Below are 19,103 nucleotides of genomic sequence, written 5' to 3' on the forward strand. Positions count from 1 at the left end.
CTTATAGCATCAAAGAGGAGACTGACATATAACAGTTAACTTTGAAAATTTAGTGTGAACTCTGACATATTATGCATAGTTTAATGGTATTATTATTTACACGTGATTAATATTTTAATTTTAAATAAATAGGACTATATCTTCAGTTACTCTTCATATTTTAATTCCTAAGGATTATTGATTTGTGACGTTGATGCTTTACCTTTACAGGGCAGTGGGTCGTTCTGTGGATAGCCTTAAATTTGTAGCCTCATGGAAAGGTCGACTGCCAGAAGCAAAGCTACAAATTAAGGTACTAGACTAATTTTAGATCTTGGAATCTAAACCTTATCACCACCTGATATAAGAGATTCTAAAATTTTCATCTCAAAGTGACCTATCTTTATAGTTTAAGATCAGTAGAGTTAGATTGTATTATCTATGTGAAAAATCAAAATAAGATTTGGCATGAAACAACTTGTAATAGAAAATACAGACTCTTCTTATGCAGACATAAGAATCTTAGGGATACAGTATTTGAAAGTGTAACTTTTAGCACAAATTTATACAAACCATGCAGTTCTTTTACTTTATCTGTTCTAAAATTGAACCTCATATTTATTGTACAATAAACGACATACAGGTTGAGCATCCAAACATCCCTAATCCGAAAATCCAAAACACCCTCAAATCTGAACCTTTTTGATTTTCAATATGATACCACATATTGTCATAATTTGGTCCACATGGGTGGCCAAGATAGTGACACCTTTGCCTTCTGATGGCTCAGTGTGTGCAAACTTTGCTTCATGCACAAAATTCTTTAAAATGTTATATAAAACTACCTTCAGGGTATTTGTATAAAATGTATATGAAACATAAGTGAATTTGGAGTTTCGACTTGGGTCCCATCCCCAAGAGAGTTCATCTGTGTATGTGCAAATAGTCATGCACTGCATAATGATGTTTCTATCAATGACAGATTGCACATACTACAGTGGTTCCATAACATTATAACAGGGCTGAAAAAGTCATATTGCCTGATGACATCTTTTGTTCAGTGTAACATTTTAGCACACACATTATTTGTGTGTTTGTAGTGATGCTAGTGTAAACAAATCTGCACTGCCAGTTACATAAAAGTAAAGCACATATAATTATATATAGCACATAATACTTGATAAGGATAACTGTTCATGCTTTATTTACTATAATAATACCTTTTATCATTATTTCAGAGTGTAATCCTTCTAATTATATTCCTCAAAAAGTTAACTGTTAGCCTCAGGCAGGTCCTTCAGGAGGTATTCCAGAAGAAGGCATTGTAACCATAGGAGATAACAGCTCCATGCCTATTATTGCCCCTAAAGACCTTCCAGTGGCATAAGATATGAAGGTGGAAGACTGATAAGAATGATCCTGACCCTGTGGTAGGCCTAGGCTAATGTGTGCGTTTGTGTCTTCATTTTTAACAAAAAAGTTTAAATTGTAAAAATTAAATTTTAAAAAGAAAAAACTTAAAAAATGATATAGAAATATGTTTATACTTTTTGACTCTTGTAAATAACACTTAGCTTAAGACAAACACATTGTACAGCTGTGTAAAAATTCAAAAGTATAAAGTAAAAAGTGTTTATGTTTAAGACGCCTGGGCTCAAGTGATCCTCCTGCCTCGGCCTCCCAAAGTGCTAGGATTACAGGCATGAGCTATTGCACTTGACCTGACTATAGTTCTTTAATGCAGTTAACTATATGCAACTAGCTTTTCAGAAATTCCATTCATATAGTTCTAGTTCGCTGCTCAAAACACTTTTTACTTTATACTTTTAATTTTTTACGTATCTTGTGTTTATGTTTTAAGCTAAGAGCTATTTATAAAAGTCAAAAAGTTAAAAAAAAATATAAAGTGAAAAGTTACAGTAAGCTAAGGTTAATTTATTATTGAAGAAAATTATTTTTAACAAATTTAGTGAAGCCTAAGTGTACAGTGTTTATAAAGTCTACAGTAATATATAATAGTGTCCTAGGCCTCCACATTCATTCACCACTTATTCACTGACTCACCCAGAGCAACTGACATTCTTTCAAGCTCCATTCGTGGTAAGTGCCCTAAACAGGTATAGGATTTTTTAAATCTTTTATACTCTCTTTACTGTATATTTTCTACACATAGATCTGTTTAGGTCTATAAACACTTACCTTGTGTTCCAGTTGCCTACAGTATTCAGCACAATTACATGCTGTACAGATTTGTTTCCTAGGAGCAATAGGCTATACCATGTAGGTCTGCGTAAGTACACTCTCATGTTCACACAGTGATGAAGTCACCTAATGATCCATTTCTCAGGATGTATTCCCATCATTAAGTGACGCATGACTGTATTTCAAAATTCAAAAATTCAAAATCAAAAACACTTTGTTCCTGAGCATTTCAGGTAAGGGATACTCGACCTGTATAAAGTGTAGTATATAAAAAATCAGTATATAAAAAATCTTGTCCTCAGGGAGCTTATAATTTGTGAGTACATTAGTTAACTGTTTGTTTGTGTTTTTTAAAAAAGCCACCATGATGATCTATTTCTTTTGTAGTACAAATTTTTCTTAGCTCTTTTTCCTGTTAAAATCTATTATTTTTACAATAACAGGTAATCATTCAAACATTAACAAAAATAATTTAAAAGTCTGTGATGGAAACTTTTTCCCCAACAACCCCAGCCTTCTTTCATATCACTAGCCTGTCGTCCACTATCATTCCTTGCCATTCCTCTTTCCCACTTCCTTACATAGAATTGCCCTCTTAACATTTTTTTTTCACTTTAAAACTTTAAGCTGGTCTCAAACTTCTGGGCTCAAGTGATCCACCTGCCTCGGCCTCCCAAAGTGACGAGATTACAGGCATGAACCAATGCATTTGACCTGGCTATAGTTCTTTAATGCAGTTAACTTTATGCAACTAACTTTTCAGAAATTCCATTCGTATAGTTGTTTCCCTGCTCAAAAAATTTGTTTTCACATTACTACTGTTTTTAACATACTCTATCATTTATATTTGTTGTCTTATTCTAGTGGAATTTAAGTCCCATGAGAGTAGTAACAATAGCCGTTACATAATAAGCACTCGATCAAACCCTTCTGAATGGTTGAGGGCCTGCAATAGGAGAGGCACTGTAGTAGGCGTTTCTAGCATCAGCTGTAAGGGTATAGAGTGCCAGAAATCTGATCATTACCAACAAGCTAGATCTTTCCCTTTTGGCTCTATAGACTGCCATAAAATTCTCACTTAAAGCTGAAGGAGTTAGAAAAGTTTTCTTTCATCTCTTTACATTTAATTTTGTTGTTTTGTTTTGTTGAGATGGGGTTTTGCTACGTGGCCCAGGGTGAATTTGAACTCCTGGGCTCAAGCAAGCCCCCTGCCTCAGCTGCTTGAGTAGCTGGGATTACAGGCTCGCACCGCCACACCCAGCTTCTTTACGTTTTATGTTAACGGTAGCCCCTAGCTGATGAGAAATACCTTGGCTATTACCGGTGGGTCATACACTGCTGTCCAATTGTCAGGAGCAGGAAGGAACACGAAATATGTATATTTAGTGTCTGGCAGCTGTGAACCATACATGTAATTATAGCATCATTATTTAATTTAGGAGTGTAATAAGCAAGGGAAACTGGTTTTATTGTGTCAAAATGTGTTCATATTTCCCAAAGTATGTTGCCTGTGCTTTCAGAATGGGAATAAAGTCATGGACAACCAGAAAATCCCAAGCTTATATAATTGTTTTGTACACTGGGGCAGTGGGGGGGCAGGGGGTGGGCTGTGCTGACAGTAAAATAAGATTATTAGTATCTAAAAAAGAGTTATGTGACATTTTTAAGCAATTAATGGGGCAGTCTGAGCCTTGGCCATCACAGTTATCAGTAGATTTCAATAATAACTTCATTGACATGTTTATTATGAGGATCTCCGAATATATATGTATAATCTGTGTATATATAATGAATATATATTATATATATTCAGATTCTATATATGATTAAGATTTATATAGGTAGGAAATATTTGTTTCTTAGGAAACCAAGTATATTTTCATATAAAGTTCTCTACATCCAGTAAGCGAAATTCTTTTATTTTTCATTTGGGATTTATTAAAAGATATTTTATTGTTAAAAATTAAAATATTCACTTGTAAATATTTAGTAACATAAATAAGCATGGTATAATGACTAGAAAATAATTGCCATTTTTGTTACTAATGTATTTCCACACATATTTACAACTTTAATTTTAAAAGCCATCTCTACACATGAGATTCAAGAAATTCGACAGAACTTTTCCTCTCTCTGGTCCATTCATGTGAGCTATAAAAACACATTTTCTAACTTTCTCACCTGCAGTTTCCAGTAATATTATCAGGGAAGGAGTCTTTGTAAGGCTCTCACTGTTAGCACTTGACAAAATTAGTAAGTTCATTTGTCCACTGAGGCTCCTTTTAATTATGTTTTTCAACAAAGGGGATTGTTTCAGTAGGAGAACTTTGGATTTGAATTATACTTGAATTGTACTATCACTAGAATTTTATTAGTTTTTTTTTTTAAATCTCTATCGCCATAGACTGAATTAAACAGTGAGGCTGTAGTTCTCCAAACCAATCAATATCTTAAACCCTTTAGACCTACTTGAGAGAACATGTTTATATACTGATTTTTCAGTTCCTGAACATGGCCCTCTAAAATTTCTGCCATTATTGATCTATTATGTGTTAAATAGTACTTGAAAACTTGATATGGCAAAATACATAAATCAAGCTCCTGTTCATCCTATGTGTTATATCTTCCTCCAAGGCTGAGAGAGGATTGCCCTAGCAGCACTTCAAGTGCTCAGTAGCCATATGTGGTATAGTATATACAGTAACCACACATGGCTGCTGGGCACATATGGGTACTATACTGTAGCTCTGCATGGAACAGTCAGTTCCCTAGGAAAATTTAAACAGCCTTTGGTCTTCAAGGATTTTTTCAATAATGTTTAATAATTTCTATTATTAAACATTTTAAACAAATACAGAAGAGAGAGTAGTAAAATGAGTCTGCATATTCCAAGGTTTTAAGATTTAGAAACATTCCCTCTTTTTATTGTTAAAACACATTTCAGATATCATTTTATTTTACCCATGGTTCTGAATGTGTTTCTTTAAAACTATATATTTTCTTAAATATAATGTATTATCACAAATATAAAAATTAAAATTCCTTGGAATCGGTCCAAAACAATATTGACCAGTCTCCAAAAGAACTCTTTCCAATGGTTTGAATCAGGGTCAAAATAATGAAACGAGATGTAACATTGCATTTGGTTATGTGCCTTAAGTCTTTTTATATCTAAATCAGGTTCCATCTTTCATTTAATACCACTGTTTGTTACAGGAGTGGGGTCATTTCTCCTATAGAATGATGTACATTCTGTATTCATCTGCTTGCTTCCTTATGATAGTAAGCTTTTGTTCCTCTATCTCTCATTCCTTATAAATATAAATTAATTCCAAAGATCTAATTACATTCTTTTGTGTGTGTGTGTGGAGGGGCAACAAAAATACTTCATAAGTGGCACTGTGTTCTTCATTTTACATTGTATGATGAGGCACACACGTGTTTTCTTGTTTTTAGGGAGGCTAACATTGATTCATGTGTACAGGCAGTGACAGCCTCATTCCTCATATAATGTTTCTCATCAGTATTTCATCTAATAGTTTTAACCATTGATGATCATTGCTTGGATAACTAGGGATGCATACTGATTCTTCTAACTCTGTTATTCCTTCCACATTTATTAGCTAAAATTATTCTGCAAAGAGGCTTCAATTAGGTCTATGTAGTTACCTGGATACTATGAAATACATTTTTTGTTGAAAATAAAGAATGCTTAATTTTTTCATTTAAACTGGGAAAATTCATTCTTTCATTCAAAAGATGCTGTTGATACATAGTTTCCAGCAGTGTCCAGTGACATTTTCTCTTTAAGTATCGTTGTGAGTTTCTTGTATGTCTAATGTTTCAGTAAATTGCATTTATTATTCTTTTTCATTTGCAGTTTTCTCTGGTCTTTGGCATATATGTGATGCCTCTTAATGTTGACCTGTATATCTTTCTTGTTAGAGGAGGGGGTAAACCTTAATAGTGAAGTGTAGCATCATACACAAAAATGCACAAATCTTCAGAGTACAGTTTATGAATTTTCAATAAGTGAATAAACCTATGAAACCATCATGAAAATCAGTATTAATATTTTATGGTGATTCTTTCTCAAAAATTCTGTTTACAATTAAATGGACCTAACACATATAGTACAAACCTTATTTTTCTTTCAATATATTGTAAACAACTGAAAACCACTAAAGATGGCCCAGGGAGATTATGATTCATCCACTGTTATCTAAATGCATACTAATGATAGGTAAAATATAAAAAAAGGAAATCACAAACCTTAGCTGGCTTGAAATACAAAATAAGTATTACATTGTGTCAGAAACAGGACAGAAAATAAAATTATAAGTAAGGCCAAAAATACAGATAGATTGAGCTATAAGTCCAGAATTAGGAAGCAATGAAGTATGGCTTTTTTAGAGTAAAAGGAATTAGTAGTGCTAAATGTTACATAGGACTATAACCAGGCTCGTTGCTTGTTGAATCCAGTTCTGAGGTTAGGCTCTCCATATCCCCAGTAAAAGGAGACTGAATAAAGCTGTTGCAGGCCTGGCGCGGTGGCTCCCAGCATGTTGGGAGGCTGAGGCAAGCGGATCGCTTGAGCCCAGTAGTTTAAGACCAGCCTGGGCAACATGGAAGAACCCTGTTTCTACTACAAATACAAAAAATTAGCCAGGTCTGGTGGTGCATGCCTCTCATTTCAGCTACTCAAGAGGCTGAGGTGGGAGAATCATCTGGACCCAGGAGATCAAGGCTGCAGTGGGCTGTGATCATGCCACTGTATTCCAGCCTGGTCAATGGGAGTGAGACCCTGCCTCAAATAACTAAACAAACAAAATAAAGCTGTTGCAGAATCACTGATTGAGTTTATGGCATTACAAAAATCTGTAGGCTTAAGAAAACTGAAAGACAAAGAAATAGCCTGACTCCTTAGATGCTGAATCTCACTGCCTATCCACAAGATCTGCAGTATCCCAACATCGCCAGAACAGAACCCCCAAACTGGCATGAGAAATACCGCATGTACGTAGATATGGAAGGGACAGTACAGAGTTCTATGGAGGGAAAATACAGCTCAAGATGAACCTAGAATCCAAAATCCAAAATAAATGGGGAAAAAAAACTAATCCAAAAAAGAAAACTAACAAAATCATCAGATGAAACAGTCAAGTTTGTTGTTAATTTTATAGAAAAATCTGACAAAGAAGTTAAACTATTTTATTTTCCTTGAACAGATAGATACATGAAGGAATAACGTTCAGTACAAAATAACAAGAACTTCCGGCGGAGAAAGAGGGAGAGATAATACAGTTATAGTTGAAAGTAATGTCAGAAATGAAAAATGTAGTCTTTAAATGAAAAAATTGATAGAAAAAATATACATTAGATATGATTGAAGAAGACATGATAAATTGGTTATGTTAGGAGACATAGACAATAGTTTCAGATACTCTATCCTATTTCTAAAAGGATTTCTAGAAGTATAAAACAGAGAATGACAGAGAAGTGAAATTTGAAAAACTAATTCAGGAATTTTCTAGAATTGGAGAATGATGAGTTCTTGGATGCAAAGCATCTGCAAAGTACCAAAAATAATAAACAAAAGTGAATTCAGTTTCACACCTAATCGCACTAGAGCAAAGCTAGTCAATATCCACATTAAAGAGGAAAATCTTCAAAGTTACCAGATAAAACATCATATTTTCTACCAAAATAATCACCATGTTGACAGCAGACTTCTCATTCACAACACTAGATGTCAGAAGACAGTAAAATAATATATTCGAATTGATGAGGAAAAATAATTGTTAAACTCAAACTTTATTGCCATCTAAAATATTCAATAATGAAAGCAATAAAAAGATACTGCAGGAACCCAAAGACCACCAGAATTCACCACTCACATACAGCCTCAATAAAAGCAATATTGAAACGTGCTTCTGTAAAAAGTAAAGCCAGAGAGAAAGTAATGTACACCTAAAACAATAGTGAACCCCAAATTAACAAATAATTTTAGTGTGAAATTTAACTTAAATTTAAGTAACTTAAATACTGACTGTAAAATGTTCTGTTTAAGCTGAAAATCTAAACAGCAATAATTCAATTAGATATGATGTGTTAAAATTCATACTGTGTTCAGTACTGAATACTTTAAGAATTTATTAGAAAGTTTTACAATTAATTACGCATTTAAAAGTAGATGGTAAAACACTAAAATAGATATACAATCCACAGCAGAAATGGAGAAAAAGTAAACAAAAAAAGGTAAAGAGAAAAAAATGTAAAATAATAGAAATAACACCAAATATATGACTATTGTAAACATATTAATCCTACCAATTAAGAGATAGAGATTATCAGACTGAGGAAAAAATAAAATCCAGTTAAATGGTACTTAAATGTACTTAATGTATATTTAAGTCATGATCACACAGATAATTTGAGAAGTGGAAAAATACATGAAAGAAGAACTTTATGGTGAAATGTCAGACTTTCCAAAATCAAATTTTAAAATTTAATGCAATTTCAACCAATATTCCAAAGTGTGTGTGTGTTTTTATCAAATATGTGGTACATGAGTTTGAGTTAGCATTTGCTCAAACTAGCTCAAAACTTAGTGGCTTAGAATACCAATTTATTATTTTCTCACAATTCTGTGGTTTGCCTAGTAGGTCCTTTGCTGATTTACTCAGACCCACTCTGCATCTACATTCAACTAGGTCAGTTAGAAGGGAAGGTCCATCCTGGCCTCATTCACATATATGGCAACTGGTGCTAGCTCGGTCCTTCATGTGCCCTCTCATACTCTAGGTACCTCATACTGAGGTACCTCAGTCCTTCACGTGCCTTCTCATACTCTAGTAGACTAGGAGAGCTTCCTTATTTGGTGGTTTCAGTGCAGCATTTCTAGAAGGCAGAGCCTTTTAAAGGCTAGCTTCAGAAGTTGCTTAAAGCCCTTCTACCACATTCTATTGATCAAGGCAATTTAAAAGGCCAGCCCAAGTTCAAGGTGTAGAAAAGAAACTCCACCTCCTGACGGAAGCAGCAGCCAAGCTTACTTGGCAAAGGCGTGCATATTAGGAGGAGAGGAATTTGGGGCCATATTTTGCACTGTGTCACAATATTATTATTGTTATTATTAAACGATGGCAGTTGAGACAGCATGGTATTGGTTTAGGGAAAGACAGACTAATGAAACACAAAAGAAAGTCCAGAAACAAACTTATGCCAGTACAGAAACTTGACACATGACAAAAGTAGGGTTGGTTACAAATTAGGGGCTTGGAAGGACTATTTGATAAATAATTCTGAAACAATTGCTCATTCATTTAGAAAATGATAAAATTTGATCCATACTTTATATTATAAATAAAAATGGACTCTGAAGGTTTAAAAAGTTACAGAAACAAAACTGTTTGAAAGAGAAGACTTTTAGAAACAAAATACAGGAAAATACTCAGGATTTCTTTAGAAACAAAAGAAGTAAAAGTCTTAAAGGAAAAAGCTGATAAATTTGCTCCCCTGAAATTAAAAAGATACCACAGAAAGTGAAAACACAGGCCACAGACCAGGAGAAGATACTAGTATCTTGTATAACTGACAAAGGATTAGTACTTAAAACAGATAAAGGACATTTATAGATCATTCTTTAAAAGAAAATGTCCATAGTAAGGAAAAGGTGGAGGTGGGCAAAGGATTTTAATAGGCAACTTACATGAAGAGGAAACCTGAATGGCTAATAAATATAAGGAAAAGTACTTGTTCTTACTAGTAACTAGGAATGAAATTAAGACCAAAATTTGATTCCATTTCATGCCCATCAGATTGGCAAAATTTTTAGGTCTCAACAGACCAAGTATTGGTAAGATTGTAGCATAATGTAAATTCTTACATATGACAAGTAAGAGTATAGATTGATAGAGTTACTTTGGGGAATAATTGGCCAATATTAGGTAAAATTGAGATTGACCACACTCTTCAACCTAGTAATTTAATATATCTAGAGAAATTCATGCAAATGTGTATAAGGAAGTACACAGCATGGTTATTGCAGTGTTTTTTTAAATAATGGAAAGCAGTTGGAAATACTCACAAGCAGAAAAATGGATAAATTGTTGTATATTAACAAATGAAATATTGTATAGCTATTGGAAATGAAAGAACAAAATGGATGCACCTTAAAACCAACAATGAAGGAAAAGAGTAGGTTGCATGTTACCCTTTCCATAGAGATTGGAAACATGAAAAACAATGCTATTTATTGTTCATAGCTACAGATAAAACTAAATTCAGGCCAGAATATTTTTGCAACTCTTATAAGAGACCTGTATATCACATTAGTGGTATAGTAGAAAGAGTATTTAAGTATTAAATAATTATATTATCATCCCAGCTCTTTTACTAACAACAAAGTTACTTATCTTTTCCTTGCAACAGCAACCTTACTGTAAAATTCAAGTAACGAAATCATTCAAAACTATTCATTAAGGGATTCTCTCCTAGCACCTAAACCATTCCCTGACTATATGTCACTGAAAATTATCTTAACTCTTCCACCTTAGCATTCCCTTCATTCTAAATTCTATAGTTCTTTCATTTAGTATGTTAAAATTCCAAGGCACTGTGTGTATGTATGTATGTGTATATATCTATATATAGATAGATAGATAGATTTTTTTTTTTTTTTTTTGAGGCAGAGTCTTGCTCTGTCGCCCAGGCTGGAGTGCAGTGGCACGATCTCGGCTCACTGCAAGCTCCGCCTCCCGGGTTCACGCTATTCTCCTGCCTCAGCCTCTCGAGTAGTTGGGACTACAGGCGCCTGCCACCACGCCCAGCTAATTTTTTGTATTTTTATCAGAGACGGGGTTTCACCGTGTTAGCCAGGATGGTCTCGATCTCCTGACCTCGTGATCTACCCGCCTCGGCCTCCCAAAGTGCTGGGATTACAGGTGTGAGCCACCACGCCTGTATATTTTAAGATTGTTTATATTTTGTACCAAGATCCAATTGTGATAATATAGATGTGGCTCTTAAGGCAAAGTGCCAGAAGAGCTATAAATGCCAAATACTGACTCTACATTTGTTGCCTTTAGATAGTCAGGCTAGATTAACTGCAGAAACTAAAAGAATGAAGAGTTTCAAAGAAGAAATATGAAGCTAATAATAACAAAAGAACCATGTTTTCATTTTCAGGATTTCTTACATTTACACTAAGGTTACCTTAAAGACATGAATTCTTTCTTCTAATTCTTCTTTCATATCCATATTGCATGTCAGTTTTTTTCATTACACTTTTGAACTTTATTCTGTTCCTTAAAGGGTGTCAGAATTCCAGGTTGGGAATACAACGTTTGCTGTCTAATTATGCTTTTCTCCCTTCCCTCGTGGAGAAAGAATAACTTTTTGGCTTTTGCCACTGTAATTCTATTACACTAATATCAAGACACCTGAGGTTGCATCACTGATGAGATTTATAAGTAATTTAAAAAATATATTTGCTAAAAATGAGAAATCAGTCTAAAAGAAGTTAATGGTGAACACTAGTCCAGGCCTTACCGACTTTATTCTCAAATACAGTACCATAATCTTTGTTTTCATATATTTGGAATCAGTGAACACAATGGAAAGCATTGCTCTTAAGATAGAATAGAGTAACCTCTGACGTTTGAGACTTTAATGCATATTTTCATGACTTATTTGTTTCCACGGCAGATCAGTGGCTTATTACTAGAAGGATGTAGTTTTGATGGAAATCAACTTTCTGAAAATCAGCTTGATTCTCCTAGCGTGTCATCCGTGCTCCCTTGTTTTATGGGCTGGATTCCACAGGTAATACATTTTTAACATGCGTAAGTTTTAATAGTATCAGTTCACTCTTAGACATTCTTGGCCTGTGTATTTTTGTTTGCTTTCTAATCTCACCTGCATTTGAACAAATTTGCAGTCAAAATATTTTATCCTTTATCATGTTTAAGATGTACAAGACATTTGAAAACTTTGATTTTGATTGAAAAACTTTGGGCTTTGATTTTGTTGTAGAAAGAATGACATAGTATTAATTTCTAGAGAGTTTATAGCCTGGTAATAAAAAAGCCTTTAATGATAATAAGAACTACCATGAGTTGCATTCCTGTTATTTTCAGCAATGTGCACTAGGTACTTTATATGCTTTACCTAAAATCCTCCTCAGAGCAGCCATGCAAGGCAGATATTATTATTCCCACTTTCAAATGAGGAAACATGCTTACGTAGGTTAAATGACTTCTTGTCATTAGCTACACAGAGAGTGATAGAATTAAGGTGTTAATAGATGTATGGCTTTGTATCACACAATGTCATTTGGCAGCTGACAGGTGGATGAAGAAAACAATCTTAAAGACTTAGTTAACTTTTTTCGTTTCGAAACAGTTAGTGAAAGAACTTTCAACAGTAGAACTTGGGGTATGCATGTCTTTAAAATAGGACATAGTTGTAAATGAAGCACATAACTTTTTCTTAATAAAGTTTAAGAATGCACATATGACTACATGTGAATAAACTTTAAAGTTCTGATTCTGTATCTAATGAGCAACAAAACTATTTCACGTATTGCTTACTACAAGAAAAATGAGCTTTCTCATTGGGAAATAATGCATTGAATTTTCCAGTTGTTGTCATTCTCCTTATAAAATAAAAATTAAATGCACCAGAGTATTTATTTAAGGAAAATCTTACAAAGCGATAGCAATTAGCAACATTGCCAAGAGTTACAAGAGTATCCTCTGACCTAAAAGAGCATATGTTTCTGTCAAAATTCCCTATTTTCCCCCCATATCAGCTTCATTTTCTCCAAAATTAGAGTGACTATGAGATAAAGGAGAGAGAAGAGATTGAAAGAATCATTGTTTACTTCAATCTTGCTGTTAATTCCTATAAGAATTTCCTACAAAATTTGGTAAATTATGAATGACACATTTTTATCTTAGGTGTGTAAATCAAGCTGAAAGTTATATACAAAAGTTAAGGTTGGAATTTGGCAAGGATTGTGAATATAACATACAAAATTGTTTAGGATGACAGAGATAAATTCCAATGAATTTAAATTATATAAACTACTAATTCACTGGAAAATAAAATCCATATAATGATCATGAGGAGGCGGAAAAATAGTAGGACAAGTATAAACAGGTTCCCTTGAGGAAAAACCCAAACAATAAAAACAGAGCTTGGAGAGCAACTAAGAATAAATATAGGAGAAAATGACCTGGAGCAATACCCACGTAATTGACCACAAACTGAACAGAAATCAGGAATGCAGTGCTGTCATGGACAAAGCCAGTCTGTTACTGGGTTATATGAAAAGTGATGTGACTTTACAAGACTAGGAATTGATAGCTTGGCAATATTTTACTTTGTGTGTTATTCCTCTCCAGTTTTATTTGTCATACTTCTAAAATGTCAGGATTGGAATAAAAAGCTAAAAATAATTTAATTTCAAAAATAGCTCATATAAAGACAGGTAAAATGAATTGAGCATTTATCCTGTAGAAGAGATGACTAAAAGGTAATGTGAACTTTTTACTCTTTTTCTGTAAGATTTTCTTCTGGGCCTTGGCACTTGTACATTACATGAAATAGAAGAATTTGTTAGTGCTTCCCCACCTCCTTTTTCTCCTTCTTTCTTTACAGTGAGCTTCCTCCTTTTGCTATGATCATACTACTTTTCAGAATGTCTCTCCCATATCAGCTAAGAAGGAAAGAACATGAGATCTACTAGTAAGTGTTTCAGAACACAAAGTTCTCTAGTGCAGCAGACCTGAATTGTAGTCCAAGTTCCCAAGCTTATGAATTAGGTGATTTAAGCAAGGTACCTAACTTCACTGAGCCAGTTTCCTCATTTGAAAATGGAGGTAATAATGTTTCTGTAGGATCATGTTGAGGATTAAATATGTTTGTGTATGTGTAAAGTACCTAGCACACTGCTTCATACACGGTAAGTCAAGTTTATCCTATTGTCAGTATTTTAAACTGTTTATAATGCTATAATGTTTTATCTCATTTCATATGGTACTTTTTAGTTTACCAGTACTTTCATTCATTATTAAGTTATTGTTGAGTTTTTATATACCAGATGTTATGCTGAACCCTGGGGTTACAAAGATAAACAGATTTCTCCTGCAGAGTCTTCCGCCACCTGGGGGAGCAAATAAGCAAAGAGACTACTACAGTTCAGAATCATTAGAGAGGTTTATATAAAGTGCTTTGACAGATGAGGGAGGCTTCAACTCTACCATGTGTGAACAAATGAGGTAAAGTCAGATGACCTCGCTGAGAGAGGTGGCATCTTCTCTTGAACTGTTACTTGAACTTTAGTAAGAAGAGTTTAAGGACAAATTCAAAAAAGATAGGGTAACAAGGTATTCCAGACAGAAGGAGCAGCATACGTAAATATATGCAGGTAGAAAAGAGCTTAGGATACTCTGGGAACTCCAAGTGTCGTACCTCTGGAGCATATAGTTCATATGGAAGAATGGTGGGGGATGCGGCCAGAAAGGAAGGCCAAGACCAAGTATGATAAGCTGAGTAGCCATGCCAAGGAGTTTAGACCACCTTATGGTCAGTAGGAAGCCATCAAGAATTTAGAACAGGGCCAGGCATGGTGGCTCACACCTGTAATCCCAGCATTTTGGGAGGCCAAGGCAGGAGAATCACTTGAGCCCAGGAGTTAGAGCCTGGCTTGGGTAACATAGCAAGACCCCATCTTTATTAAATAAAAAAAGAATTTAAAAAAATTTTTTAAAGAATTGAGAACAGGGGTATGTATGGTAAGATCAGATTTGTAGTTTTAGAAAATCAGTCTAGCAGTGAGTGGGTGGATAGTAGATTAGCACACTGTGAGATACAATTATACCTGAGTCTCATAACAATCCTATGGGTTTGGTACAGCAAATTTTCTATCTTTCTGATGGAAAGACTGAGAATCAGGTAAGTTAAATGATTTATGAGTTCCACAATGGTAGCATTAGTGTTTGGACAATCATAATGAACATTTATTTGCACTGATTACATACCAAGCACTATGCAAGGTGTTTCAAATACAAGGTATTTAAGCTTTTAAAAAATTTTTGAAATAGGAATTGTAATCTCCATTTTGGGTAGAAAATGGAGGTTTAAAAGATTATGTAACTTACGCAAGATCACATAGTTAATAGGTAGGCAACTAAGATTCATATTCAGGTGTCTCTCTTAAACCTTAGACCTAATACCGAGACACCCTAACAGTATAAATTAGGGTTTGGAAAACCATGGCCTATAGGTGCTAACATTCATATACTAGAGTGTTTTGCTGCTAACTCTAGAGTGTTTTGTCAACTGTAATATCTGTGACAACTTTGCCACTTCCTAACTAGGTCACCATGGGTAAATTCTCTGTGGGCTTCTCATCTGTCACTTTTGTAATATTTTAAAATGGGTCTAGCTTGCCTCTGAAGTTCCATTCCAACTCTGCAAAGTAATAATTGAATAAAATCATATAAATTCAGTAAAAATGCTAATCCTAAATTTGAAATGGAAATACAATTATGAACTCATGATGTTTTTCTTTTAAAAATACATGATTTCTAAGCTCCAGTCACTAAAACATCCTAGAATTAAAATGATCAATTGGTCAGACGCGGTGGCTCACGCCTGTAATCCCAGCACTTTGGGAGGCCAAGGCAGGCAGATCACAAGGTCTGGAGATCGAGACCATCCTGGCTAACAGTGAAACCCTGTCTACTAAAAATACAAAAAATTAGCTGCCTGTAGTACCAGCTACTCGAGAGGCTGAGGCAGGAGAATGGCAGGAACCCGGGAGGCAGAGCTTGCAATGAGCCGAGATTGTGCCACTGCACTCCAGCCTGGGTGACAGAACAAGACTCCCTCTCAAAAAAAAAAAAAAAAAAGATCAATTATTCGTAACACCCAAATTATGGTCTCTAATACCATTTCTCTTGAAAGAAACTAGGAATCATCAGATTAATGACTAATTTCTAAGGCAGGAAATATAAAAGATGAGCTTGTATAATAATACTTGTCATACTAGAAAGGCAATGAAACTATTGAAGAGACAACTGGGTACGTATCAAAACCCAGGAGGCAACTTAAAAAGTTCCCCCTGAGCAAAGACTGACAGTTTGAACACCAGTGCAATAGCGATTGCACTGCATTAAAGCACATCACATATGTTTAAATCCACCAGTTCATAATGCTATTTTTTAAAAAGAAGCGGTGGTCATTGATCACCTTTGGAGTATGCTAGGAAACATTCATTGTTTTGAAAACACATAAAGAGAAATAAGCATTTATCCAGTTTTTCCTATATGAACTGCACCTCATGGTAATAAAAAAAATTGATAAGTGGAGGTTTCTCTTTATAGATATCCTGCTTGGAAGAAGGAAAGATAGATTACCCCTTGTGTAATCTTGAATGAAAAATGATTATGAATGGCCTCTAATAGCCAAAAAAGAGAAATAACCTGACATAGGCTGCTTGATGGAAACATCTAGTACCACCTATGCAGTATTTTCCAAACATTGAGTCTGAGCTCACCCATGGATCCAGTTTATAGGAATACAAGGAACAGACAGACCGACGTGATACCGTGGGAATGTAATCCAAAAAAGAATGTGGGCAACTATTTGGTATAGTTTCTTCTGCAAACAAATTGCTAGGAAAAGAGGAGGAAAAACATACAAATTTAGAAGACTTAAGAGACTTTTCAACAAACTGCAAAGCATAGTTTTTATTGAAATTATGCTTCTAACAGAAAAACTCTTTAAACAAGAGATAATGAGGTAACGGATGTGTGATGATATTAAGGAATTATTGGTTATTTTCTACTGTGTGATAATACTTACATGGTTATATTTATAGAGATATATATGTAAATATTTATAGGTGAAATTTTGTAATTGTAAGGTGCTGTTCAAAATACTCCAGTATCGGGCTAGGGAGAGGCTGTAAATAAAACACGATAGGCCATGTGTTTCATTTTATTGCAGGGGGATGATAGGGGCTTATCATATTAATCTTTATTTGAAACATTTCATAATATTGATATGTTTGTTTCCTTGGTTATCTAATAATCTGTTTCCAAATAGTGTATTGCTGTATTTTAAAACAAGTTATTTTTTAAATAGGATGCATGTGGTCCATATTCCCCGGATGAGTGCATCTCTTTGCCTGTTTACACAAGTGCTGAAAGGGATCGTGTGGTTACCAATATTGATGTTCCATGTGGGGGCAACCAAGACCAGTGGATTCAGTGTGGAGCAGCTCTATTCCTAAAAAATCAGTAGAATCGAATGACAACAAAAGCCATCTTCACAAAAGGGAACACTGATTCTTTAAGCTTTAAACCAAACATGCGGTCAGTCTACATTTGAAATGTTAGTTCAAAATATTAACATATAGTTACCTTACAATGTTGATCTCATTGAAATTTTAATGTGTAAAAGCAGCACTGTGCATCTTTTAAAGTAATTAATGGAGTTATTGTTAAAACAGAGTATTCTTTTGATAACATTAAATATTTCTGTGAGGAACTTCACTTTTCCAGTGGCTCAAAAATTTGTTTTAGGTCAGAGATTTTAAGTGGTATATTAAAGTAATCCATAATAAATATTTTGGCTGTCATTTGTGTCATAATTATTTAATAAAATATAAGAGCATTCATAATTTTTTCAGTCTTCCCATGACTTTTTACATACTGAAGAATGTATTATAAAGTTATGAATGTATAAAAGTATCAATATGAATATAATTATACTATACTAATTATAATGTACAAATATATAATTGTCATTGTAACTATATACTTACAACTGATATCTTAAGGTAATTCAAATAGGAATAATTCAGCTGTTTTGTGTTTTGTTATTGTTTTTTGAGACAGAGTCTCACTCTTTTGCCCAGGATAGAGTGCCGTGGGGCGATCACGGCTCACTGCACCCTCAACCTCATAGACTCAATGTATCCTCCTGTCTCAGCCTCCTGAGTAACTGAGACTACAGGATGCACCACCATGCCCAGCTAATTCCTTTATTTTTTGTAGAGATGGGGTTTTGCCACATTTCCCAGGCTGGTCTCAAACTCCTGCACTCAAGCAATCCACCTGCCTTAGCCTCCCAAAGTGCTAGGATTACAAGTGTGAGCCACGACACCTGGCCTGTATTTTTTATAGGAGCTATTATTTTAGCTCTGCAAGATTCCCTGAAATCTAAGGAACCAAAACTACTGTTCAGTTGAGTGATAGACATTTTAGTATCCTATGAAGTTATTTGCAGCTCTATCCTTGCAGCAAACAAATTCTAAGAACTGAGGCTTATATTTTTGATAGTTGTTTAAAACGAGTCATAGCAATGAAAAGTTATATACTTAGAGGAGAAACTAAACATAAAATACAAAACATACTTTTAAAAGAATATATGTAAATATATATTTTACAGGAATATATTTAAAAATATGTATTTATTCCATGTGTATTCGTCCATGCTTTTCCCTTTCTAGCTGATTGTAATGTCAACATCAAGCCCTGAAAAACGTATTTTTAAAAGAATATATTTAAATATATAATAATATATTTTATATTTAATATATATTTAAGAAATACATATTACATATTAAATATATAAATTAAAATATATAAATATATTTTTAAAGGAATATTTAGATATATTCTTTTAAAAGTATGTTTTTCAGGGCTTGATGTTGACATAACAATCAGCTAGAAAGGGAAAAGCATGGACGAATACACATGGAACATTTCTGTGGGCCATGTCTGGAAATGTCACACATCATTATGTTTACATTCCATTAGAGAGAACTTAATTACATGGGTATACATAATGTCTAGCGTGTCTGGGAAATGTAGACAGCTGGGTGCTCAAAAAGAGAAGAGCATGGAGGG

The 19,103-nt window shown here is 34.2% G+C and overlaps 1 protein-coding gene across 3 annotated transcripts in view; it reads left to right on the top strand.

Annotated features, from left to right (window-relative positions):
• Positions 1-17,872, top strand: part of DYNC2H1 (dynein cytoplasmic 2 heavy chain 1) — a 370,568-nt gene extending 352,696 nt beyond the window's left edge. For all 3 annotated transcript variants that reach the window (XM_073020665.1, XM_073020669.1, XM_008020676.3), the window contains 3 exons: positions 211-292; positions 11,887-12,003; positions 17,335-17,872. In XM_073020665.1, coding sequence (XP_072876766.1) covers positions 211-292; positions 11,887-12,003; positions 17,335-17,493 — 358 coding nt within the window. In that variant the 3' untranslated portion in view covers positions 17,494-17,872. The remainder of the gene's footprint in view (positions 1-210; positions 293-11,886; positions 12,004-17,334) is intronic.
• The last annotated feature ends 1,231 nt before the right edge of the window (positions 17,873-19,103 follow it).

This window comes from Chlorocebus sabaeus, chromosome 1, assembly GCF_047675955.1.
Source record: "Chlorocebus sabaeus isolate Y175 chromosome 1, mChlSab1.0.hap1, whole genome shotgun sequence".
In the NCBI taxonomy this organism is placed as follows: Eukaryota; Metazoa; Chordata; class Mammalia; order Primates; family Cercopithecidae; genus Chlorocebus; species Chlorocebus sabaeus.